Source organism: Camelus dromedarius, chromosome 9 (genome assembly GCF_036321535.1).
Source record: "Camelus dromedarius isolate mCamDro1 chromosome 9, mCamDro1.pat, whole genome shotgun sequence".
In the NCBI taxonomy this organism is placed as follows: Eukaryota; Metazoa; Chordata; class Mammalia; order Artiodactyla; family Camelidae; genus Camelus; species Camelus dromedarius.
In genome coordinates, this window is record NC_087444.1 from 79,957,996 (window position 1) to 79,984,979 (window position 26,984).

Sequence of the window (26,984 nt, forward strand, 5' to 3'; positions counted from 1 at the left end):
CCGACACTTGTTAAATTTAGATTGATGAGTTAGCTTGTTAGCCCAGCCTGTCTTTTCCTTCTCACTTTGTTTACTGGCAAGAATCTCAGGCACCCTGTCCACAGCAACCACAGCATGAGGAAGACCTAACTGGTTTTATTAGGCAATCGTGACAATGGAAGCATCCACATAGGAACCAGAAGGAGCTCTGTGAAGGGTTGTACATATGGAAGCTTTTCATAGGAAGAAGGGTTGGGCCCAGAAGGTATTAGCAAAAGAAAAGGGAGGATTATTTTAAAGCCAGAACACCTTTTCTGGGGGAAGGAAGGGAAGCGCAAAGGTCTTGTCTTGTGGATTGCTCTTCTTCCTGTATTGGGGGATGGAGAGGGCCAAAGTGACCGATTACCTCATAGGCCCTAGTCAGGAAATCCCACACTCGTGGATCGAGTTTCTTCTGAAGGTCAGAACTGCACTTCAGTCTTGTTTTGGTGCCATGAGCAGTGAATGACTCCGTTTGGGGTCTGTTACTTATTTTTTAACTCGTGCCTCTGGATCACCTGAAGTCTTCTTAAATCACTGATACATTTTCGGAGGGGGGGGTGATTAGGTTTATATATATATATATACATACACATACACATACACATTCACACACACAAACACACACATACATACACACTATTTTATTTTTTAAATGGAGGTACTGGGGATTGAATCCAGGACCTCGTGCATGCTAGGCACGCGCTCTACCACTGAGCTATATCCTTCCCTCATTTTCATTTATATATACGTATATATTTAATGGCAGTACTCGGGAATGAACCCGGGACTTCATGCACAGTAAGTACACACATTACCACTCAGTTATACCCTCCCCTCCTTAAATCACTGATTGTTGGGCCTTGCTGCTAAAATGTCTGTGTGAATAGATCTGGGTTCTTGTCTGAGAATGAGCATTTCTGATGAGTCCCTCTTTGATACTGAAGGACACGGTCAGTGCAGAGATGAAACTGTCAGAAGTTGTCTACGGAAGGCCAGGCTGCTTTCCTCCAAGCCCCAGTACACGGGGATGCAGATCTGCAGAGAACAGCAGAGTTAAGATTTCTCAGGGATACCTCCCGGAGAGTCTCTGCAAGGAGCCAAGCAGACTAATAGCTGTAAGAACTGGAGTCTCCGGACTTCCACTGCGCAGTCCCCGGTGGGAACACAACACAGGGAAGCCAGGTAGCCACCTGCTTCTTTTTCTTGGAACTGTAATTAAAGGAGGAAGCCGTTAGACTGAGGTGGAGCCAATGCTTTAGTAGCCTTGTAAAGGAGGGGAAAACGAGCCAGTTTATATTCTTGTAAACGCCTCTAGGTAAGAAATAGAAACCTAGGAACGACCAATCACCAACAGTCAACTAGGCTTTCCTGAATAAAACAACGCCTTAAGCTATAGCCAAGCAGATAAGTCCTTGCTCTGTTTCCCTTATTGCTCTACAAAAGCTTCTCCCCTAGTTTTGCCTGGTGCTGCCCAGTTTGAATTGGTGTTTGCTCAAAATTTGCTCTCTTCAAGAAAGAAAAATACTATATGATATCACTTATATGTAGAATCAAAAAAAAAAAAAGACATGGATGAATTTATTTATAAAACAGAAATAGGCTCACAGACATAGAGAACAAACTTGCAGTTAACAGAGAGGAAAGGTGTTGGGAAGGGATAAATGAGACTTCGAAATTTGCAGATACTAACTACTATATACAAAGTAGATAAACAACAGGTCCTATTGTATAGCGCGTGGAACTATATTCCCTATCTTATAGTAATCCATAATTAAAAAGAATATGAAAAGGAATATGTGTATGTGTATGTATGACTGAAACAGTATGCTGTACACCAGAATGTGACACATTGTAAACTGCCTATGCTTCAACTAGAAGAAAACTAAATAAAGCAAGTAAAATAGATAAATGACAACGGCCTACTGTACAGAACAGGGAACTATTCAATTTCTTATAATAAGCTACAATGGCAAAGAATGTGAAAAAATATGTGTATATATATGTATATTATATATATATATGTATATGTATGTATACGTATGGCTAAATCACTTTGCTGTACACCTGAAACTAATGTTGTACATCAAGTACACTTCACTAATATATATATATATATTTGTTCAAAAAATTTTTATGTACCTTACTTGTCATTTAACAAAACAACCACCACACAAAACCCCACAAGGCTCACTCTTGCTCAGCTTCCTTACTGCTCGGGGTAATAGTACATCCCATCCCCCTGCTCCGCAAAATCACCTACCTTTTCTCCTTGTTTCCATTGCACCTGCCACATTCTAACATACTATATAACATAGTATTTCCTATTTCCTATTTCTTGTGTTTCCCTTAAACATAATGGAAGCTGCGTAAAGGCAGTGCTCTTTGCTTCTCTTGTGCCGGAATTTCTCCCATGGACCCAGAAAAAGTTCCTGAAAACTCAGTGTGTGCTCAGGGAACATTTGTTAGGGCAGTGAATAAACATGGCAACTCAATTTCTCTCTTATTTTTAGTATTCTAGGTACACTAACTGTCCTCTGTAACTCTCCCTGTAAAGGAGTATTGCTCCATGCTTCCAGGAATGAAAATGAATCACATTTGGTACAGGAATCATACTATAATAAAGGTAAAAAAAAAATCACATTTGGGAGACGAAATTCACACAATGACCACGGTTTAGGACAGTCACATGCCCAACTTGATTCTACCATTTTTTGGGGTGTGGCAGGGAGATAACTATTGTCATTTCTTTCTAGAGGGGTAACGGGGGGTTGAACCCAGGACCTCATGCATGGTAAGCACGTGCTCTACCACGTGAGCTATACTTTCTCTCCACGGTTCTTCTATCTTTTCTGACTTCAGAAGTCTATCTTGTAAATCTTCTTGAGGTCTTAACTTTTTTCATCTTTCACCGGTGTTTCCCCAGAGCTATTACTGCTACTATCTTTCAAGAAATACATAAACATTACTAACTGCTTTCTGAAATGCACATCGTGCAATGGTTTTTCTGAGATAGTCTCAACTTCACCTATAAGATGCCACGCCAATGCTTGCAGACATAATACTCACTTCCTAGCAGAAAGATGACATCATGGGGTTTAGATACCCCTTTTTTGTTTTTGTTCATTTGTTGGGGGGGTTGAGGTAATTATGTTTATTTATTTATTTTAATGGCGGTACTGGGGGTTGAACCCAGGACCTAATGCATGCTAGACATGTACTCTTCGACTGAATTATACCGTCCCCCCAATACCCATTTATTTTAGGGTTCAGCTGCTCTCTTTTGCACGCATATTCCAACTGAAAATAGCAGCTTCTGTCTGGTACCCGACAGTTGTATCTTAAGTCATTTTTTGTTTGATTCCTAAAAAAATTTGTGTGTATCTGAGGGTATGGTTAAAAAAGATATTATATGGATAAAAGTCTTCCTCAGTGGGTGAGAGAACCCCTAAGTATACAGGCCAGAGAGTGGCTTTGGGTGAAACCTGAGATCTGGTTGTTCATCTAGTTCAGAGTGGCCCACCATCTGTGGAAGAAAATCACAGGTTCCAAATGTAGTTATGCTAGGCCCTGACAACAAACAGGGTCTGACTATCAGAGGGAACTGAAGCGGCTTCTTTCCCTGGAAAAACAGCCTTAACTGGTCAGTTAGGAATTTGCTGCTCAGCACCAATGAGGTAATCTGTCACATGGGCCCTCTCTGTCCTCTAAGGAAGATGAGGTAATCATCTGTCCCCCATAGGTAGGTTACCTAAGCCTGAAATCATCTGTTTTAGTGACGACTTCCATGTCTTCCCTTCAAAAACCTTTCCCTTCCTGGGGCCCTTTGGAGCTCTCCACTTTGCCAGGTGGGATGCCGCTCAATTCCTGACTCAATCAATAAAGCCAAATACATCTTTAAAATTTACTCAGTTGATTTTGTTTTCTCTGTTACCACATCCCTCTTCTTTCTTCCCAGTTAGGACCTGTATAAAATCTTTTCTATTGTTCCTAACTAATCACACTGAAACTCACAAAAGTGACCCTAAAGCTACAGGCTACAACTATTTGAAGAGCAGTAACATCGTTTCCAGCCATGCATGGACTTAATCACGTCTGAATAGCTGTATGGAATGATGCTCCACTTCCTTCGATGGTGGACCAAAGAGAACCGCACAACCGAAAACTTGTGAGAGAAGTTTTATTTAGCGCCCTTGCTCAGTAGTATAGCTCTAGAGTTAACTTCTCAGCTCGGAGGATCTGCTTCATAGAGGTAAGGGTGGAGCCAGAGTATACAGGAGATTTCTTGCTGGGAAAAAGAAAAAACGAAGAAAGGTATTCAAACATTAAAAGGTTGTTGGTAATCACAAAGCACAGACAAGTCAAGTTAATGATTTCAGTGCTTAGTGCTTTTTTTTTTTTGTGTAGAGGAAGATGCAAGAATCTGGGGTCCTTGAAATGAGCCTTTAGGTATGCATCTTAGCTATCTAAGGCCATTGTCCAAAGCCCAGACTTCTTCCTGCTTAGCCCCATCCTGAATTCCGCTCGGGGCACACCTGGGCGTGGGGGTGCGGCGGCAGCGGCTTCGGGCTTCGTCCTCTTAGAACTGGAAAGGCGGACAGCATTCCCTGACCAACGTCTAAAATAGTACTTGTTCTTTGAAGGCAGGATGAGCTTCGAGGAGTCTGAAACAACGGTTCTCCTCGCCATGAACAGGGAGCAAAGCGGCTCGCGCGGGAGGAGCATCACTTTCCTGCACTCCTCAGGGAACCTCGTGGCCACCATCCCTGCCCTCAGGCTGGAGAACTTTCTTCCCTGAGGTCGTCAGAGCCCCGGGACTTACGTCACACGGAAGTAGGGCCAAGGCAGACAGACACGAGGCATGAGCCAATACGGGAGCAGGATGCGGGCCTTCCCCGCCTGAGCATGCGTCAGGGGCGGGACTTCCGGCCTCTTCTGCCGGCGGCCAGTTTGCTTGGCGGCTCCGGCGGCGGAGTCGGCCCGCTGCTGCCGTTCCCTCGACCTCTGTCGGGGGCGAGGCTCCTCATGGGGCAGTGAGGGAGGAAGGGGGCACCCGCCTAGCCAGCCAGGGTGCCCTCACACCTGTAGCCTTCATTTCTGCGTCTCTCCTGTTGCGTGGCGGGCCGGGAACGAAAAGGTCCGAAGGAGACGCTGGCCCGCTGCACCGAGGCGCGTCCGAGGCTCCGTGACGCCCCCCGGTGGGCATCGCGCCAGGCCCGGGATACGGACCCGACGCCCGGGACCCCTCCTGTCCCGCCGCTCCCGGTCTCCTCTCCTCTCCTCCGGCTCCCGGCCCCGCTCCGCCCTCAGACCCCGATGGCGGCTGCCGCGCTGAGGGACCCGCCTCAGGTAAACGCGCGTCCTCCGGGCCCGCACCGCCCTCTCCCGCCGGACACTAGAGCCCCGAGTGCGGGGCGCCTGCTCGCGTGCCTGCGGCCCGGGCGCCGGGGTCCAGGCCGGGGAGGCGGCCGTGCGTGGGGCCGTGTTTCTGACGGACGGTATGACGGCGCGGGGACGGGCCCCCAGGCAGAGAGGAGGGTACATGTAAAGGCTGGAGTTCGGACTGAGTCGGGTCCAGGGTACAGCAACCCAGACCAAAACAGGCTCCATCTAGCTGCAGAGACCAGAGCCGACTGGCGGCAGGGGGCAGGGGGGAAGGGAGGAGGCAGGCAGCACAGGAGGATTAATCGCAAGAGTCGTAGTGAATGTTGATGGACCAGAGTGACCGCACTGGATGTGTGAGAAGTGGTTGAATTCTGGATCCACTTTTGGAGAAGGGCCTCTCGGAATTGGGGGTGTTGCTCTTGGTGAGAGAAGGGAAGTAGTGAGGGACGACCTAGTCTTTCGTCCTAGTAGGCGACAGATGGAAGGCCCATCCGTTCGTTAGGGACGTTAGCAGTAGGTTAATTTTCCTTGGCAATACTGTAAGTTTATTTCCGCTCTTAAGAGTCTGAAATGTTTCAGAGAAGAGTGAGTGTAGGCAACAAGCGGGTAGCGGGACAGGCAGGTCTGGACAGCTAGGGAAGTCGTTGAGGATGGAGACTTTCAAAAATGATGGCCGTTATGTGCACGAGGGTGAAGCTGTTTAACACAATTAGGAGGGGAACGTAGGTTACGGTGGCAATGCTATTAGTAGGTCGAAAAGACGGGTGTGTGCTAAGAAGTGGCTCTCGCTGAGTGCCTGGTTGGGTTTGCTGGGCAGTGCAAATGCAAGCGAGGTGAAGTGGCAGTGGGAACGGTGTGGGAGAGGAGTTGATCGGGCAGGTGGCCAAGGCTTCCATGGGATGAGTGGATGGAAGATGGCTGGGGAGAGGTAGCGGGAACTGAGACAAGATGGCAGGGAGGCTGGGAGTGCTGCTTATTTAGCAGTGTATAGCTTTCCAGAATTTTAAGGTGAGGTTTGATGGGGTCCAGGTAGTTTGAGTCTTGTTCTGACGGAAGAGGTCTGGGGCAAATATGGTCGTCACTGTTCCTGGTAGGGAGATCTTCAGGGCTGGGGTTTCCACAAAGGTTGAGTGGAGAGAGGAGCGTTGTGGCTGCTGAAGGGATAGCCTGGCGGTACAGAAACGCAGCAGGATCATGGGAGTATGAAATTGACTCTTGGTTCCCGGTGGCTAATAGTGAAGCAAGGATTAGAGGCAGCTGGGGAGGTCTTCTGTGCAATGTTGGACACTTTCCCTGGCATTCGGTGCATTAGAGGACCATGGTTGTGCTGAATCGTAGTTGAATTTTTCAAGCATTCTGTGCAGGCCTTGTGCCAAGCACATGGGTGTGTCCCGGGAGACTCCTGTGGTGTGGAGCAGGAAGTGTGCAGGGCTGTGGGAGTGCAAGGGTAGGTTCTGAAGATGCGAGAGAGGTGCAGTCTACACTGTGATGTGCACATGGAGAGGAGGTGTGAGCTGATGGCTCCTGGACCCTGGTGTTGAAGACTTAAGGGTGAAGCGCGAGCTTGTGTCTTTCAGGCGTGATTTGGGAGATCCAAGAGGAATTGCTTGGCAGGAGGGCTGGGGCCGTTCAGGCCAGGCCCAGAGCTGAGATGGCATGTGTGTGCCCCTGTCTGTTGTTGCTGAGGACTGAACACTGATTAACGGGCAGTGAGGAGACTGTGGGCATCAGTGGCACCAGGGCCTGGCATCCTCTGTCAGGTGGGAGGTCCGGTGGAGGGTGGGAATGGCATAGATGTGTGGGGAGGTGGCTTGTGGGTTGTCAGAGGGAGAACGTTCAAGATTTCGTCTGTCCCCTTCATGACAGGGTGGTGTGAGCTTTCTGGATGTTGCCGTGCGCTTCTCCGGGAAGGAATGGAGGCTCCTTGATGAGGCTCAGAGACGCCTGTACCTCGATGTGATGCTGAAGAACTATGCACTTGTATCCTCACTGGGTGAGACCGTCCCCTCCGCTTCCCCCTCCCCAGTGGCATAGGCTCTGTGTCCTGCCTCGCTCCCCTTTGTGAAGGTGGTGCTCTGTCCTCAAATGTGCTGCAGGCAGTGTTTGCTTCCGCAGTTTTCTGGGGGAGTTGTGGCAGGTGGAAGGCTGGGGTGTTTGCACTGCTCTTCTCTCTCCTGCAGCCTTAGTACCTGCTGTACTGAACCCTCATGGGGAAGGATTGGAGGTCAGCTGTCTTGCAGTAAGGCTAATGGATGCACCTTGGTTCCCCTTTCCCTGAGTGGGGCAGTGTGTCCAGATCCATGCAATTTCTGTGGCCCCAACTGGAGCTGACAATTCCATGTGCCTGGATTTGTCCTGTGTATGGAATTGCAGCCATTGTCATGGTGGGTACTTACCTGGACTTTGAGCTACGGTTCAACTGTTTCCTGTATTGTTCTCTTTGTGATGTTTAGACATCCTCTCTCCCTGTCCCCACCCACCCACCATTATTGTGGTACAATGCACAAATAAAACTCTATATATTTAAAGTATGTAACAGGATGATATCCATAGCTATTTTAAAATAATTATCGCTGTGGAGTTAACGTGTGAGCTAACTTAATTTATTTGTTCTTTCTTTTTCTTTTGGTGAGAACATTTAAGATGTACTTTCTTAGCAAATTGCAGCTTGACAATGCAGTGTTAATAACTACAGTCACCATACTGTGCATTAGATGTTCAGAACTTTCTGGTCTTGTAAATGATAGTATATCCTTTGACCAGCATCTCCCAGTTTACCTAGTCATCAGCCTCTGGCCTTCTCTTTCTGTTTCTGAGTTCACTTTATTTTTGTTTTCTGAAGATTCTCCTTATAAGTAATAGCATACTTATGTGTCTTTGTCTGAGTGGCTTCTTTGACTTAGCATAATGTCCTCCAGGTTTATTTATGTTGTTGCTAGTGACAGGGTTCTTTGTTTTCACGGCTGAATATTTCTTCACGTATATTTGCATGTGTGTATACCACATTTTCATGATCACTTCATCCACTAATAGACGCCTTAGAAGGTTTCCATCTCTTGTCTGTGCAGATAATGCTGCAATAAAAATGGAGATACTGATTTAGTTCATATATACCTAGAGTTATTGAGGAATAACTGTAATACTTTCCACAGTGACTGCACTAATTTGCATTTTTAGCAACAATGTTCGAAGGTTCTCTTTTGTCTCCACATCCTCGCCAACATGTTTCCTGTTGTCTTTTGGCTAAGTCATTCTAACAGGCCTGAGGTGACAGTTCATGGTTTTGATCTACATTTCCGCTGAGGATTAGTGATTGTGAGCACCGGTTAACCATTTGTATCTCTTTCACTGTGTTGAATTTTTCTTTTGCTGTTCAGCAACCTTTTAATTTGATGTAGTCCCACGTGTTTGCTTTTGCTTTCGGTGCCTGTGCTTTTGGTGCCATATTTTGTATGTTTTTCTGGGGTGAGGGGCAGAGGTATTTAGGTTTACTTATTTATGGAAATGGAGGTTCTGGGGATTGAAGTCAGAACCTTGTGCATGCTAAGTATGTAGTCTAACCACTGAGTTATACCTTCCCTCCTTGGTGCCAAAGTTTGAAATTGATTACCAAGGATAGTGTCACGGAGCCCTCTTGTGTATGTTTTTCTAGGAGTTTACGGTTTCAGCTCTTCCATTTAGGTGTCTAATCCTTGTTGAGTTCGTTTTCATGAGTCCTGGAATATGGGAATCCAGTTTCATACGTTTGATGTGGATATGCAGTTTTCCCAGCAGTGTTCACGGAAGAGACTGTGCTTTTGCTCCTGTGTGCGGTTTGTGCCCTTACCGAAGGCCAGCTGCCTGCGGATGCCTGGGCTTGTTCTGGGCTGTCTCTTCTGTTCTCTGGCCTGTCCGTTTTTATGCCAGTACCATACTGTTTTGATTACCGTCATTTTGTAATATGATTCGAGGGTAGGACTGAGATGCTTTTCACTCTGATCTTCTCAGGATTGCATTGGCTGTTCAGGCTCTTTTGTGGTTGTCTGCACAGGTAGTTTTTCTCTATTTCTGGGAAAAATAGTGTTGGAATTTCAGTAGGAGTTGCATACACACTAGAGGACTTTGGGTATTACGGCCATTTTCACAATATTAACTCTTCCAATCCCTGGACACTGGGCATTTTCCCATTTATTTCCACCTTTAATGTCCTTTATCAGTGACTAAACACTTTTTCACATACGCATTTTTCTGCTCCTTGGTTAATTTCCTTCCTAAGTATGTATTGGTGTTGATGCTGTTAACTGCAGTTGTTTCTTCCTTTCAAAACTGTCACTCTTTTTTTTGTTTGTTTTTCAGATAGTCTATTGTTACTGGGCTGCAATTCAAGTGATTTTTGTATGTTAATTTTGTATCCTCCAAGTTTCTGATTTTGTTTATGCACTCTTACCAGTTCTGTGGGAGAGTCCTTAAGTGTCATCTGTAGAGAAGACTTTGCTTCTTCCTTTCAGCTTTAGAGGCCACTTACTTCTTTTTGTTGCCCAATTGGTCTGGGTAGACTCCTGTAGTTGAACAGAAGTGATGAGAGAGTCCATCCTTGTGTCATTCCAGATTGGAGAGGGAAAACTTTTAGCTTTTACTATAAATATGGACTAGGCTGTGACTTGTCATATATGGCGTGTGTCATGGTGAAGTACGCTTCTCCTGTACTTAGTTTGTTGAGAGTTTTTACTATAAAAGTGTGCCGAAGTTTTTGGAATGCTTTTTCTGCATCAATTGCAAAGATCATATGCTTTTTATTCTCCATTCTGCTCAAGAGGTGTATCGCATGTATCGCATTGATCTGTGTACCTTGAGGCATCCTTACATCGCAGGGGTGACTCCAGTTGTTCCGGGTGTATGTTTTCTTGCGCTGCTGAATTTGGTTCTGTGGTATTTTACTGAATATTTCTGCTTATGTGTTGATCATGAATGTTGGGTTGCAGCTTTCTTGTAGTGTCCTTGTGTAGCTTTGGTAGCAGGGTAATGCTGAGCTCATAAAATGAGTTTGGAAGAGGTTCATCCTCTTCAATGTTTGGAAATTTGTGGAGGATGGGGCTAATTCTTCTGAAATATTTGATTGACTTGACCAGCGAATTTGTCTGGTCCTGGGCTGTTGGTTGTTGGCAGATGTTTGATAATTGATTCCATCTCCTTACTGGTTAGGTCTGTTTGTTTTTTCAGTTTCACAATTCAGTCTCGGTAAAATGGTTTGTAGGATTGTATCCATTTCTTCTGGGTTATGCAATTTGTTGGTATTTAACTCATCATAGTAGTCTTTTGTACTCCTTTGTGTTTCTGTGTTAATAGTTGTAATGTCTCTTTGATTTCTGATTTTATCTGAGTGTTTTTTCTTTGTGGACGTAAAGATTTGTCAATTTTGTTTAACTTTTCAAAAGTGAACTCCTTGTCTTTTGTCTTGTAGTCTCTTTCATTTATTTCTGCCCTGAGAATTCTTACTGCCTTTCTTCTGGTAATTTTGGGTTTAGTTTGTTCTTTCAACAGTTCCTTGAGATATAAAGGTGTTTATTTTCTCTTTTTTTTTGGGGGGGGGGTGGTCGTGGTAATTAGATTGCTTGATTCATTGATCAATTGATTGATTGATAGTGGAAATACTGGGGCTTGAACCCAGGACATGGTGCATGTTAAGCCCATGCTGTACCCACTGGGATACACCATCCCCACCTCCCCACTGCATTTCTTCTTATGTTGATGTATCTTAGCGGCCTGTTGTATCCCATTAAGAATCCCATCAGTGATTCATTTCCCACCTGTTCCTATCTGAGTGCCCTGTTAGGGATCGGGTACGCCAGAAACTCAGGAGCACTGGTTGAAATTATGGGGTGATTCCTGCATCCTGCTGTTCCTCGCAGCCAGTATTCGTGAGGTGAGTGAGTGCAGGCACCTGCAGGTGAGCGCTTAGGTGAGCATAGTGCTCACTCTGCTCTGCATGGTGTACCCAGTGCACACTGAGTCAGTCCGTTTAGTTCTGTATTATTTCTATCTGTGTGTTGAACAAGTTGTGTGTGTGTGTATTGTTTACCTTATTTTGTTGAATTGTCTCTCTGGGTTATGTTGTTGCTGGCTGAACTTTGTTCAAACATTTACGTTGAATTCTTTGATACTTGGTAGATCTCCATTTCCTTGGGTGTGATTTCAGCTAAATTATGGTATTCTGTATTGGTTTCACGTTTCCTTGATTTTGGGCGGTGGTGGTTTTCTGTAGCCTTGCGCCAATGTGTGCTGATTTGTTGGTGCAGCCTGTTTCCTGCAGACTGGGTGTTACCGTGTTGGTGGGGAAAGACCCCACCTGTGGTGGGTGCAGCGGTGCCAGCTTGATCGTCTGTGGCCACTGTGACTCTGGGGAAGAGCCAGGTGTGTTGGTGTCAGTGCAGGAGCTTCACCTGAAGTCACCCCCGGTGAAGGTATCAGGAGTTCTCAGTCAGCGAGGCTGAGCGTGTCCACAGCGGTGGGGAAGGCTGCTGGGGAACTCGCGAACTCTTTCTCCCATGGACGGAGGAGCTTCTGGCCAAAGGGATCCATCCATGTTGGTGCCCAGTTGGCTCTTGGGCTCCCTGTTGGTTGTGCTGGCCCTGGTGTCTGACAGGCGGGCACCTGTGGGGTGACAGCAGTTCTGGGGTGTGGGTCGTTGCCTAGTCTTCAGCAGCCTTGCCTTTGGATTGTGAGATGTGGCCACGCAGGGAGCAGCCCCGGGGTCTGTGTGTGGCCGCACACCTGAACACAGTGGCTAGGGGGCGGTAGAGCTGGCGACTCTGTAGCGAAGTGGTCTTCTGGCCCTGAGACACAGTAGTACGAGATGTAGCGGTGGCTACAGAGTGGCGGCAGGTTCTGGAATGCCAGCAGCCACAGAGTAGGTGCAGCACTTTGGCTCCAGGACGTGCACAGGGTTGGAAGGGGGTGGCAGCCCTGATCCTAGATTGCTACAACGGCAGCTCTCACCGAGGTGTGGCCCTGTAGCTTCGGACACTCCAGGGCATGTGCTGTTGCCATGGCTGTTGGGTAGCTGGCTGGCGCAAGCTCCAGTGTCCTCTGTGGAGCAGGCAGCTGGCGTCTCCTGCAGAGCAGGCCACCAGGGCTGCAGTGGCTCCCCCTTGTGGCTGACATAGTAAGCCCAGTGACAGCCCAGCCCTTATTTCCTAGTGTTCTCCAGATGTCTGTGCTAACACAGTGTCTCCAGCCATCCTTTCTGTGTGCTGGTTCCTTTCTTTATGCTCCAGTGTGTTGTAGTCAGCTCTTAATTTGACTCTTGAGCCTTGTAAGGCTAAGCGATTTCCTTCCCGGGCAGCCGTGGAATTGTTTTTGTCACTGGTGAAGGATGGTGTCTCCTTTTCTGCTCTTTGGTGAGGTCACTCACCTTGTGCCCTTCTCGGGGCTGCTGTGTGCTGCGTTGCTGTGGGACAGCAGTGGCCATTCGCTTGTCCCGTTTTTCCTTCACTGCTTGTGTCCTGCATGTCCCAGGTGGTTTCAGATAGGACTTAGAGAGAAGGGTCCTCTGTGCATCGTGGTATGAACATGACTGCAGCCATGGGCAGGTGGGCTCGGAGGGGCCTGATCCTGGTAAACGGCAGCTGGGGACAGTGTAGCATCAGGGCTGTGTTATGAATACAGCTGGCCTGTGTCTTTGTTCATGCAGGGTTTTGGTGCCATTGCATGTGTTGTGATTGTGCTTTCATGGCCTTGATCCCACCCTTCTGCTGAGGTTCAGATCAGCAGTGGAAAAGGCCCCACAGGAAGCTGTGGTCGGAGAAGTGAGTACTAGACTCTGCGCATCCTTGTGTCACAGCCTGTTTCTGTGTCCTTCCCCGGGTAAGGTCTCCACCATTGTCAGACTCTAGGGGCCCAGTAATGCACAGCAGCTGCTGCTCAAACTCAATTCCAGTTCCCTAGTCTTGAAAAGCATCCCATCTGCGTGAAAACCCTCATTCTTACGTGAGACTGTCACACATTTGTGGTGAGCTCGGCCCCCCTCCCCCACACCCATGAAGTCTACGTGTCCTTCACGATTGTCACTTTGCATTCAGGTTGCTGCTGTGGAGCTGGGGGTGATGAGACATCCTGTGAAGAGACTGTTCCCGAAGCGGTGACCCAGGCTGGGTCTCCTGAGGCCGCTTCGTCTTCCCAGAAGACCCACCCCTGTGAGATGTGTGGTCCTGTTTTGAGAGACATTTTCCAGGTGGCTGAGCAGCAAGGAACAGGACACAGCCAGAAACTGTTGAGGTGTGGGGCGTGTGCAACACAATTCTATATACCTTTGGAAAGCAGTGTGCAAGGGGCTTCGTTTTTCAAGAGCCACAGATTCCACGTGTCACATGATCCTTTTACTTCCGGGAAAATCGTGGCCAATGCCAGACCTCTGCAGCAACAGGCCACACCTACTGTGGAGAAGCCAAATACAGCCACAGCTTTACAAAGCAGAAGTCGTCCCATTTCAGGAGAATGCGACAAAGCCCTCGGCCCTGAACACACACTTGTTCAGGACCAGGGTGTCGACACTGAAAGGCCACGCTTTGTGTGCAGTGAGTGTGGCAAAACATTTAGGTACAAAGTCTCATTTGTTATGCACCATAGAATCCACTCTGGAGAAACGCTTCATGTGTTTAACCAATGTGGCAAAACGTTTAGGCAAAACTCAACCTTCAGTCAACATGGGAAAATGTATACTGGTTCAAGACAGGACAAGTGCAGCAAATGTGGGAAATCCCTGAGCCACAAGTCTGACTTCATTTATCCCCAGAAATTGCACAATGGTGCAAGCAGCTCCATGTGCAGTGACTGTGCAGGGTCTTTTTCCGATAGGTCTGAGTTGATTCCACGTGAGAGAGTTTTCTCTGGAGAAGGGTTTTATAAGTGTAATGACTGTGTGAAATCTTTTAGCTGTAGGTCTGCCCTCATTTATCATCAGAGATCTCACACAGGAGAAAAGCCGTATGAGTGCAGTGACTGTGGGAAAGCCTTTACCACTAACTCCTTCCTCCGTCGTCATCAGAGAGTTCATTCTGGAGAACGGCCTCATGAGTGTAGTGACTGTGGGAAATGTTTCAACTTGAAGTCTTCCTTCATTTATCATCAGAGATCTCACACAGGAGAACAGCCTTATAAGTGCAGTCATTGCGGGAAATCTTACACCACTCGTTTTAACCTCCGTTGTCATCTACGAGTTCACTCCGGAGAAAGGCTTTCTGAGTGCAGGTACTGTGGGAAATCTTTTACATCTAAGGCTGCCCTCACACGTCATCAGAGATCTCACACAGGAGAAAAGCCGTATAAGTGCAGTGAATGTGGGAAGTCTTTTACTTTTAGTTCCAACCTCCGTTACCATCAGAGAAGTCATTCTGGAGAAAAGCCTTATGAGTGCGTTGACTGTTGGAAATCTTTTTCGTCTAGGTCCTCTTTCACATATCATCGGAAATCTCACACTGGAGAAAGGCCTTATGAGTGCAGTGACTGTGGGAAAGCCTTTAAGACTAACTACTTCCTCCGTTGTCATCAGAGAGTTCATTCTGGAGAACGGCCTTATGAGTGCAGTGACTGTGGGAAATCTTTTTTCTCTAGGTCTGCCTTAAGATACCATCAGAAATCTCACAGAGGAGGAAAGCCTTATGAGTGCAGTGACTGTGGGAAATCTTACACCACTAGTTTTAGCCTCCTTAGTCATCTAAGAGTTCACTCTGGAGAAAGGCCTTCTGAGTGCAGTGAATGTGGGAAGCCTTTTCTCTTTAAATCCAGATTTTGTTCCCGTCAGGAAGTTCATTCTGGAAAGAGATCTTATAAAAGGTGCAGTGAGTGTGGGAAATGTTTTACCAGTAACAACGCCCTCCGTTACCATCTGAGAATTCATTCTGGGGAAAGGCCTTATGAGTGCAGTGTCTGTGGGAAATGTTTTAGGTCTAAGTCTTCTGTCACGTATCATCAGAGATCTCACACAGGAGAAAAGCCTTATAAGTGCAGTGAATGTGAGAAATCTTTTACCAATAGATACAACCTCCGTTCCCATCAGAAAGTTCACACTGGGAAAAATCCTTATGAGTGCAGTGACTGTGGGAAATCTTTTATGTCTAAGTCTTCTGTCACATATCATCAGAGATCTCACACAGGAGAAAGACCTTATAAGTGCAGTGACTGTGGGAAGTCTTTTACTAATAAATCCAATCTGTGTTATCATCAGAGAGTTCACACAGGAGAAAGGCCATATAAGTGTAGTGAATGTGGGAAATCTTTTATCTCTAGTGATGCTCTGCGTATTCATTATAGACTTCATTCTGGAGAAAGGCCTTATAGATGTAGTGAATGTGGGAAATCCTTTATCCGTAGAAATGGTCTCAGAATACACCAGAGTGTTCACACAGGACAAAGACCTTATGTGTGTAGTGAGTGTGGGAAATCCTTCCATAATAAGTGTAGGCTTAGTGAACACCACAATGTTCACACAGGAACTAAACCTTATAAGTGCAGTGAATGTGGAAAATCTTTTGCCTTTAGTCACAGCTTCCAGTATCATCAGAGAGCTCATGCTGGAGAAAGGCCTTACAAATGCATTGAATGTGGGAAATCTTTTGTCACCAATTACCTCCTCCGTGTTCATCAGAGAACTCACACTGGAGAAAGACCTTATAAGTGCGGTGAATGTGGGAAATCCTTTACTTCTAGCTCCAACCTCCGTTATCACCAGAGTGCTCACACTGGAGAAAGGCCGTTCAAATGCACTGAATGTGGGAAATCTTTTCCCTTAAATTACCTCCTACGTGGTCATCAGAAAGCTCACACTGGAGAAGGACCTAAGTGCAGTGAATGTGGGAAATCCTTTACCGCTGTCTCCAGCCTCCGTTATCACCAGAGGGCTCACAGCAGAAAGGCCTTTCAGATGCACTGACTGGGAAATCTTTTACCGGTAGTTCCACCGTCAGTTATCGTCAGAGAAGTCACACAGGAGAAAGGCCTTAAGAGTGCACTGAATGTGGGAAATGTCTTAACGGGCAAATCTTTCTCAATGTTGGGGACTTCTCAGTAGAGAAAGCCGTGAATGTACAGGGAATGTGCATTTTCCTTGTTCAGTGTAAGGACACTGGGGAAACTGGGGGGCCATAGGGCTGGGTTGACTCTCACTCCAGGTGCTTCTGAGAGTGGCATGAGTTTTTTCCTTTTGTTAAATTAGAGATTACGGGGTGTTCAGAGACTTTTGATGGACCTGTGCTCCCCCAGTCTACAAGGAACCTGATGCTTCCTGATGTGCACAATTCTTAGAGGTAATGGTGCTAGTTGTAAGACCCCTGGGTCCAGTGGAAACCATAATCAGTGCAGGAACTGGTCGAAGAGGGAGTGGAGGAGGCTGCAGCCAACTAGATGGAATGTGCCTCTTCTAAGAATGCACCCAGATGTTCCTGTGACATTGAGCATGCAGGATCGGTTTGTACACAAATGTTGGGACCTCCAGGTGTGTTTATTGTGCGTAGCTGGAGTCACCGTCATGCAATATATGTGGAAGGTTTTGTTTTGGGTTCTGTGGGGGCTAGTGAATCTGACCTCAAGGCCCTCACTGCAGAGGCAAGACAAAAAGGAGAAGGAGGCTGTGGCTGTTGTGACCCAGGCCGCCTTTGTGTTGCCTCCAGTAGAAGTGTACTTCATTGCTCCCTGGATTTGCTGCGACTGAGCTCCGAGTGACCCCCAGCGGGCAGTCGGAGAGAGTTGGTGGATTCAATACAGGGTTGCCAAACCTGTTTTCCAAAGAGTGGGATATACCAATTTTTCATCTTTAGCCAATTTTTAAAGCTTTATCAAGGTATAATGTACATGTACTAAGCTGCATATATTTGAAATATACAAGTTAATAAGTTTTCACCTAGGAATGAGCCTCTGAATCCACCACAGTCCTGATCATGCCCATGTTTGTTGCGGTACGTTTAGCTCATGTCCTATTCTAATGTCCCCTTGCCCTTCTCACTTCTCCATTTATCATTTGGTTTCCTTTCCCTTACAGTAAATACCTCTGCATTTTCGTGAATTTATCTGATTGGAATCATAAAGTGTTTACTCTTTTTTTCTTCCTATTTCCGTTGTTGCCTAGTTACTTGAGATTCATCAGCGATGTATATGAGTGACTTAGCTATTTTCTGTTGAGTAGTATTCCTTGAGTGTATCACTGGGCGTTTATGCATTCATATTTTTCCTGGGTGTTTTCTGGGTGTTATTTTGCTGGGTTTTCACTATGGAAAATAAAGCTGCTACAAACATTTGTGTCAGTTCTTTATATGGATGTATGATTCCTTTATCTTTCATTGATAACTCAGTGCAATGTGTGAGTCATGGGGCAGGTGAATGTTTAACTCTTTTTGAGAGTAAGAAACTGATCGAAAAGAACTATTCCCTTTTGCGTTCCCATCAGCACTGTGGGAGAGTTCCAGTTCCTCAAAGTCCATGATAAGCGGTTTTTTTTTTTTTAAGTGGAGATACTGGGAATTGGACCTCATGTATGCTGAGCATGTGTTCTGCCGGTGAGCTACACCCCAGCTCCCTGTGGCAATCCGGAATGTCAGCCCTTTGAGTCAATGAGTAGTGCTATCTCTCTGGTTTTCATTATACTTCCCTAGAGATTTGTGACCTTGAACGTTTGTATAATGTGCTGTTTACCACGTAGACATCTATTGTACAATTTTTGATCATATCATTTCCCAATTTTTTTCAGTATGTTTTTGCTGTTTCCATCATTTAAGTCCCAGCACTCAGTAAAGCAATAAATTTAGCTGCACTTTGTAGGTTTTGCCAATTTCCAAGGTATAAATTCTCCCACCGTGTAAGTGGGATGTACTCAGAGAAGGAGCTGAGAAATTCTCCTTGGGGTCCCCTGGGTGCTTGGTGAAAACTAAACTTAGCCTGTGTGAGGGGAGACTTGAAAAGGCCAGGCGGACAACAGGTTTCCGGACTGGGAGGTGGCTGGAGATGCCAGCGGCCTCATGCTGAAGAGAGAATCCTGACCAGCCAGAGGGGAGGGACCTCCCTGCACACCCTGGGAGGGGCAGTAGAATCCCTGAGTGGCCTCATCTCAGTAGCCATCTGGTGCTGGAGCCGATATGCAGCCTCCCCAGAGGGGCAGTGGGAGGAGAGTGGGAATGAAGTGGGGGGCTGGGAAGATCCCCTGCACAGCCATATTCCCTCTGGCCTCATCTGATTCCTTGTAAGGGATTCTCATCCTCTGAACACTCTTCAAAGTTCTTTTCATCTTTCTTTTTTTGTGATTATTGACTGATGGTTTCCCACTAGTATTTCCCCTTCATGGACTTCACCATCACTTGTGGCTGCTTTTCCAGACACCCCATAGGGCAAGGGGAATACCGTGGGCCTCTCCTTACCTTTTGAGGTATCTCAGGAGGACTCAGGTCCAGAAACATCAGGTGGAAGGGCCTCTGGATCCTGAGGAAACCTAGTGAGGCTTTTTCTATCAAGGCCTACATGAGCCATGTCTGATTGAAGGTCGCATCTTAGAGGTGACAGTGAGGAAGTGGTGATCCTAGTCAGGTATATGGAGTCTGGTTGGAGTGTGACCTTGGTAGTGGTGGGGCAGTAATAGGTTAGGAGTAGGGCCGGAACCTAGGAGACGGAGAAGTGTCTGGCGCCCTGCGAAGGCAGTTTAGATAGGACCCTTCTGAGTGTGTAACCAATTCTCCCTCTGTGGGTAAACTTTCTACCATTCATCCCTAAGGCGATGCCCTGCCCAGAATTCTAGTCCCTCTTGCCGTTGGCGTTCCCTCAGCACTGCTGAACAGTTCTTCCAACCTATAGGCTTGGTGACCTGCTGACGACTCCCCACCTCCTGCCCTCAACGTGCATGGTGTAAACACTGGGATTCCCTCAGTGAAGTGAAAAGTCAGGTGTCAGCCTCTGAGGGAAGAATCAGAGATTCAGTCTTTGGAGCAAAGTAAAGACTGAATGTCTGTAGCGATTGTGTTGTCCAAGACATATTGTTAAGAGGAAAATTAATGTCAGACAAAGAAGCACAGATCCAGGAGACTTAGCAGGAGAAATGTACAAAAACTACCTGTAGACATTTTGAAATTACGGAAAATCAATGATAAGAAATCCTGAAAGAAGCCAGAGGGGGAAAATACTCATTGAGGAACAAATTTAAGAATTTTTTTATCTAATATCTCCTCAGAAACTATGGAAGCAAGGAGAGGTGTGACGTATTTAAAGTGCTGATATGAAAAAAAATCAACCTGGAATTCTGTACTATCAAAATTATCCTTCAATAGTGCAAGGAAATCAAACCCTTTAACAGACCAAAACAAAACAAAAACCAAGGGCATTTGTTGCCAGTAAACCTGCCATGTTAGTCTATTTGAGGTGCTGTAACAAAATACCATAGATTTGTTTATCAATGTAAGTATTTCTCTCTGATTCGGTGGCTGTGTTGTACCAGGTCAAGCTGCGCCTGTGGGTGAGTTGTGGTGGGGTGGGGCGGGCAATGTGGAAATCAGGAGCTTTTCATATTCATGTATAAAGCTGGGGGGAAATGGAGGGACTTTGCTACTTGCAAAAAAAAATTCTTTAAAGTAAATAGATCTTAAATATAGAAATATCCTCATGGTATAATACTTTCTATGAAAAAACCCAAAACCCTCTATGACCCTCTTCCTGGTTCATGTCCGTGCCTTGCTGTATCCTCATGTTAGGGAAGGCGTTAGGGGTCTCTCTGGAGCCTCTTACAAAGGCACTGTTCCCACTCAGGAGTGCTCTGTACTTGCTATGACCGAAGCATCTCTCAAGGACTCCACCTCCTAATACTGTCATCTTTGCGAGTCATGCTTTCAACACACACAAAATTTTGGAAGGACAACACAAATATTCAGACCATAGAACTTGCCTTGCAAGAAATGTTTAAAAAGCTTTACAGATGCCAAAAAAATGATATAGGTCAGAAAGTTCAATCTATATAAAGAAGAGGATCGAATAAGGAATAAATGAAGGTAAAATAAAAAGTATTTCTCAAAAAAAGTAGTATTCTTGTTCTTAATTGATCTAACAGATAACAATTTGTTCAAAATAGTAATACCAAGAAGATAGTCTGTTATGTATGCTTATGTGCATGCTTACCTTTTGTGTATATGTTTACGCTCTTATGTAAGTGGAATGAATGACATCTATGATTAAAGGGACTAGAGGGAAGAATTGGGATTACTTGTTATTATGAGGTACACTGTGAAGCAGAAAGGTGTTATTTGAAAGTAGACTAGAGGGGAGGGCACAGCTCAAGTGACAGAGCATATTTTCAGTATGCACGAGGTCCTGGGTTTAACTCCCAGTAGTACCTCCATCAAAAAAGTAAGTAAATAATTAAACAAAATTACCTCCTCCCTGCAAAAAGTAAAATAAAAGAAAATGGACTTGGATTAGTTGTCAAAAGTTTACTGCAGACTCCTGGGCAATAATTCAAAAGATAAAAAAAGAAGTATAACTGATACTCTAACAAGAGAAAATGGAATCATAAACTAAGAAAAGCAGAAAAGGAAAAAGTGGAAGACAAAAATTGGAACAAAAAACAAGGGCAACAAATACAAATTAGTAACAAATATGGGAGATATTAATCCCAGTATATCGATAAACCCTTTGAACAGGAAGGAGTAATTACAAAAGATTTTCAGAGGAGATAAAAGCTGAGATCCTGCTATGTGTTGTCTATAGAAACTGTCTTAAGCCTCTAATTTTATAATAATTTGTTGCAGGGCAATAGAAAATGAAGAGGGACAAATGCAAAGAAATGAAATAATTGAGAAAGGCAAGGTTTGCGTAACCAAGTCAGAGAGCACTCACTTTGAAGTTTCTAACTATGTGACGTGGTGGAGTCAGGTCAGTGTGTTAAGTAAACACTCATTTGCTGTGGCTTCACTGCTTAACAATATCGATTAGCTGTTGTCGCCATACCAAGGAATGTTATATTAATGTTTAATCATGAAATTATTCAGTTTATGACTGGGTTAGAAATGGCCTTATGACTAACTACTGGGGCAAAAGTTAGTTGGTGAGCTATTTAGCTAATTGGAAATCATTTAGGTCTTTGTTTACCAAAACACGCTTGACCTGATTGTATAGATTCTGTGAATGGAGCTATGGGAAGGACACAGCCTCATTACAGCTTATTGCATGAGCTTTAATCCCAATAAATATTTACAGAGCGTACTGAATTTTAGAAATGTGCAATAATACTCTCAGTATAATATGAGGGTTTGGAATTAAACATGCTTTAAAAAATTTTTAACATTGTCTTCTTTTGGTTGGGGGAAGTAATTAGGTCTATTTTTATTTATTTACTTTTTTTTTTTTTAACGGAGGTATTGGAGATTGAACCCAGGACCTTGTGCTAGCTAAGCACACACTCTACTGCTGAGCTATACCCTCCCCCTAAACATGCTTTTAAATCCCACCATTGGCATAGAAACAACTACGTAGATCAACAGAACAGAATATAGAGCCCAGAAATAAACATGTGCATATATGGTCAATTTACTCACACCAAAGGAGTCAAGAATACACAAGGAGGAAAGGATTGTCTCTTCAATTAATGGTGGTGGGGAAAACTGGACAGACACAAAAGAATGATTATCTTACACCTTACACAAAAATCAATCCTAAATTGGTGAAAGACTTGAACATGTGACCTGGAACTCTTAAAACTCCTAAAAGAAAATATAGGGGAAAGCTCCTTGTCATTTGTCTTGGTATTGTTTTTTTGTTTTTTTGATTTGATAACCAAAGGCAAAGGTAATAAAAGCAAAAGTAAACAAGTGGGATTACATCCATCTTAAAAAGCTTCTATGCAGCAACAGAAACCATCAGCAAAATGAAAAGGGAATGGACATAACGGGATGAAATACTTGCAATGGGTTAATATCTAAAATATACAAAGAACTCATACAACTTGATAGCAAAGTAATAATTCAATTTTAAAATGGGCAGTGGACATTTTCCATTAAACATACAAAGGGGCAACAAGTATATGAAAATATGTTTAACATTACTAAATATGCAAACAAGGTGATAACATCACACATGTTAGAATGGCTATCATCAAAAAGACAAGTGCTAACAAGTGTTAGTGAGGATGCTGAGAAATGTGAACACTTGTGTACTCATTCTGGGAATGTAAATTAGTGCAGCCACTATGGAAAAAAGTAGGGAGTTTCCTCAAAAAAAAAAAAAATAGAACTACCATACTATCCAGCATTTCCACATATGGGTGTAATTCCAAAGGAAATGAAAACAGGATATTGAAGTGATAAGTGCTCTCCTATGTTCATTACAGCATTGTTCACCATACCCAAGATGGAAACAATCTGTGTCCATCAGTGGATGAATGGATAAAGACGATGTTTTAAACATATATAACGGAATACTGCCCAGCCATGAGAAAAGGAACTCTTGCCATTTGTGACAACATCAATGGACCTTTAAGGCATTGTGCTGTGAAATAAGTGAAACAGGAAGACAAATACTGTATAGTATCACTTACATGCAGAATCTTAAAAAGTCAAACTTACAACGTATAAATGTTGTTGGGGTGATGCGGGGTGGACGAAATAGGGTAAGGTTGGTGAAAGGAAAGAAACTCAGGCATAAAATGAATAAGACCTGAGGATCTAATGTAAAATATGAGTATGATTGGTAACAGTGTATTGTATAATTGAAGTATGTAAGAGAGTAGAACTTAAATGTTCTCTCACACACCCACAAGATATGTGAAGTGATCATGTGTTAACTAGATGGGAATCATTTCACAGTGTATACATATATTAAATCAGCACTATGTTCATATTGATATCTTACAGTTTTAAGTCAATTATAAGTCAGTAAAGCTGATTAAAAAATAAAACCATAAATAAGTCAAACCCCCCAGACATGCCTTTCTTGATCAAACTAACAAATATCAAATCTATCTGATGCTTCGTATTTTTAAATTATCTGACAGATTTGTAGAAAGACCCTGACTTATAGAAATGGAGTTCCAAAAAGTGTTCACTGACATGATGAATCCAAACTTACTCAAAATCTGTCAGAGATTTGTATTCCCCAACTCATTTTATGGTGCTAGAATAGCATTCTCAAAACTTATAAATAAGTAAGTTTTATTTATAAAATAAATTCAGCTATGCTTCCTGAATGTAGTACGAGTTTAAAGCATCTCAGTAATTCAGGAATGGTTTATTAGAAAATACATCTAATAGCATTCAACATATTAATGAATTATAAACATGTTTAGCTTAAATGCAAAAAAAAAATCTATTCACATCAGAAAACAACACAACCATGCAGAGAAATCTGTATCATTAACTGTTCAAATTTTATCAAAGAATACACTACAATAAACCAGAATTTTAGCAATAAAATCAAGTTTTGGTTTGAGATTAGCAAGCAAACAAGCCTGTCAGTATTAGTGCTTACTAGACATTCTACCTGGTTCTATGACACAGACAATAAAGAATTAAAATAGTTGGAAAACCACTTACAGATCTTTAATCTCATTGTCTGATTAAATACATATAAGAATTTAAAAAAATAAGATGTCATGAATGCTGTGTTTACGACACTTCATCAATTTGCCATATTTAAGATCAATATCCAGAAATAAATTACAATTCCACAAAATAGAAGCACAAGGGTATTAAGGACCTTTTAAAAAATATTTGCATTAAAAGCAAAACAACTTACAGATACTCAGGATGAAATTAACAAAATGTGTGCAAATTTGCATTGCTGCCCTTGGCCTCTGGGAAAAGATTTGTCATCCTAATTCATGGCGGAAAGATTTGATATCTGAAAAAAATAAGGGAAAAAAATCCTAATTTATTTATTGATTTTTTATTTTTTGACATCCTAATTCTTAGCCTGAATGTCTGGGTAATCAGTACCAATTTAGGTTTGACGCCTTTAGAAAGGGGCCAGTGCCTGCGCTGGCCTTGGATAGGGAGGAGTCGTTTCCCGGCGCCCTTTGACGGCGACCCTGGCCTTTTCTGCTGGAAAGTGGGAGTTACAAGACCCAGAGTGCCCTGCGCGGCGGCCGCGTCACTGAGCCGACAAAGCCGCGGGAAAAGGCATTTCCGTTTGGGCACAAGGTTCCCGCCTCCTCACGGTGGCGGCCATTTTAACTGCTCTGCGTCTGTTCCTGCTCCGGGCGCCAGGTGGATTCTGAGGTGGCGGTACTGAGAAGGTCCGAGAGGAGGCGCTGTTCCCGTGCACAGGAGCCACGCCGCCCGGGCACCCCGCGCCAGGCCCGGCATGCGGACCCCCGCGCCCGCCCTCAGACCCCGATGGCGGCGGCCGCGCTGAGGGACCCGCCGCAGGTGGACGCGCGTCCTCCGGGCCCGCACCGCCCTCTCCCGCCGGACACTAGAGCCCCGAGTGCGGGGCGCCTGCTCGCGTGCCTGCGGCCCGGGCCCCGGGGTCCAGGCCGGGGAGGCGGCCGCGGGTGGGGCCGTGTTTCTGACAGACGGCGTGACGGCGCGGGGACGGGCCCCCCGGCGGGGGGACCCGCAGGTGCAGAGGCCTGGAGGCCGGGCTGAGGCGGGGGGTTGGGAAACCTGGGGTCCGCCTTCTGCTCGCAGGGAACAGAGTGTTAGCGGGATTAATCCTAGAAAGCCGTCGCAGGTTGTACCCAGTTGTGAGGATTCTAGAGGCCACGGGGAGTTTTGAATAAAGGGGGGATACGTCAGAGGTCAAAGCGTTCCCACGAGCTGTTTAAAGGAAGAACAAGGTGGAGGGGGGTGATGAGGACGTTTAGGCGCTGGGAGGTTGAACCTCGGTTAGAGGCCACACAGCTGGTAACAGCGGACACTGAGCATTGAGGCCCGGAGGTCAGTCAGCCAGCCTTCGGTCACCTGGCTTCAGGGCCAGATCGGAGTACATGCAGGGGCCCACAGAATCCCAGCATGGACGCATTCCTTCAGGGCCTACCTCTCGACTCAGGTTCTCACGGCTTATGGGACCTGCACAGGGAAGTAGAGGGTGTCCCCCTGCCTCACTGGCTGGACTCCCACCTCCAGGTTCTTTGGAATTGATTGTGTCCTGAGATGCTTCATGCGATTTCCCCTGCCTCCTTTAGTCTGGCGATCCTCAGATCCAAACCCAGGTCTCCAAGTCCATGCCAGAGGTTATATGGAGGTGCTCCCATTTCTGACAACCATTGTAAACAGATGTGGAAGGTTAACGCAAGAGGTGGTTCCAGGATGTGCACATACCTAGAGGTGAAATTGAGCTCAGGAATGTTCGGGAACCACAGCTCTCCTCTCTTTCAGGTACAGATAAATAGCAGGTGAGTAGGAGTCAAGAGAGGAATGACTGCCTGAGATACTAGGTGTGTGCTGTAGAGGTAAGTAGAGGTTTGGTTCACAGGAGGGAAGTGAAGGACCAAAGCCTTAACAGGCTTCATTTGGCTTTAAAGTAGAAAATAGACCGTGGGCTTGAGAGAGGAAAGACCATCATTGTGGAGGCCACTACCATAGTCCACGTGCGGGTTAATGGAGCAGGGTATGCCCTGGGAAATGGTTGTATTCTGGCTGCATATTTTTAAAAGAGACCACTAGATTTTCTAACTTGGTGGATAGCGAGGGAGTGAAACACAGAAGTTACTGATGACCTTGGCTTTGCAACTGTAGGATGGAAGCTGCATCAGTTAAGATGAGCAAACTGGTTGCAGGTGTAACATTCGCTAGGTTTAACAGGAGCTTTGTTTTGACCATGTTTAAGAATCTGAGGTATTTCGGACACCACTGAGTGGAGGCATCAAATGAGCAGCTAACATACAGTTTTGGAATTCTTGGTAGTGATTCAGGTATGATATCCAAAGTATGATTACAGGGTGGCCCAAGATGAGGGAGCAGTGGGTCACATTTAGGAGAAGCAAACTTAAGGTTGTGGTGGCAAAACTTGTAGAGGGAGAGGTGTGGGGGGTGGGGGCAAAGGATTGAGTCTCTGGCTTAGATACCTGGGTGATGGTGTCAGCCTTCATAAACGTAGGTAAACGGCAATAAAGTTTTGGTGTATGAGATAGTCTGGCAGGTGACCAGGGCTTCCCAGAGAAGAATGGACATAAGGTGGATGTAGAAGCAAGGGGTAATTCACGCATATTCACTCAGGCAGAGCTGGTGCTCATTCAACCACTTGATAGGCTCACCAAGATTTGTGAGGACTTTGATGGTGCCTGGGGTGTTTCACTCAACCTGATGTATATGGTCGTGAGCAAGTAACATTGTCTATGAGAATCACTAGGCTTGGGGTGGGCCATTAACGGGGCTAGGGTTTGAATGAAGGTAAAGGAGAGGAGAAAGGCCACCGCTGAAGGACAGCTCATGTGGCACAGAAGTAGCACGGTACTCTGGGTATCTGAGATCCACTTGTGCTTCTGTTTGTCTGAATCTGACGCAAGGATCAGAGCTATGCAGTAAGGCCTTTATAAATGATTTCTGACACTGCTACTGGGACTTGTGGGAGGTCTGTGGTCATATCGGATCCTGTTTGACTTTGTCAATTGTATTGTGGGTGCTGTCTGCCAACTTCTGGTGTAA

At 45.2% G+C, this 26,984-nt stretch overlaps 1 protein-coding gene across 2 annotated transcripts; it reads left to right on the top strand.

Moving 5' to 3' along the window:
• The first annotated feature begins 4,887 nt into the window (after window positions 1-4,887).
• On the top strand, window positions 4,888-17,738 carry LOC105096829 (zinc finger protein 850-like). Of its 2 annotated transcripts, XM_064489935.1 has the most exons (3): window positions 4,888-5,367; window positions 7,270-7,396; window positions 13,461-17,738. In XM_064489935.1, the coding sequence occupies exons 1-3, from the start codon at window positions 5,335-5,337 to the stop codon at window positions 16,307-16,309; spliced, it is 3,009 nt and encodes a 1,002-aa protein (XP_064346005.1). In that variant the 5' UTR covers window positions 4,888-5,334; the 3' UTR covers window positions 16,310-17,738. The 2 variants fall into 2 exon arrangements, with proteins under 2 accessions (XP_064346005.1, XP_064346006.1); XM_064489936.1 differs by lacking the exons at window positions 4,888-5,367; window positions 7,270-7,396 and adding an exon at window positions 12,726-13,187.
• The last annotated feature ends 9,246 nt before the right edge of the window (window positions 17,739-26,984 follow it).

Coding starts and splice junctions, on each gene's coding strand:
- LOC105096829 (XM_064489935.1), top strand. CDS start 5,335: ATGGCGGCTGCCGCGCTGAGGGACCCGCCTCAG. Junction 5,368..7,269: donor CGCTGAGGGACCCGCCTCAG/GTAAACGCGCGT, acceptor CCTTCATGACAG/GGTGGTGTGAGCTTTCTGGA. Junction 7,397..13,460: donor TGCACTTGTATCCTCACTGG/GTGAGACCGTCC, acceptor CTTTGCATTCAG/GTTGCTGCTGTGGAGCTGGG.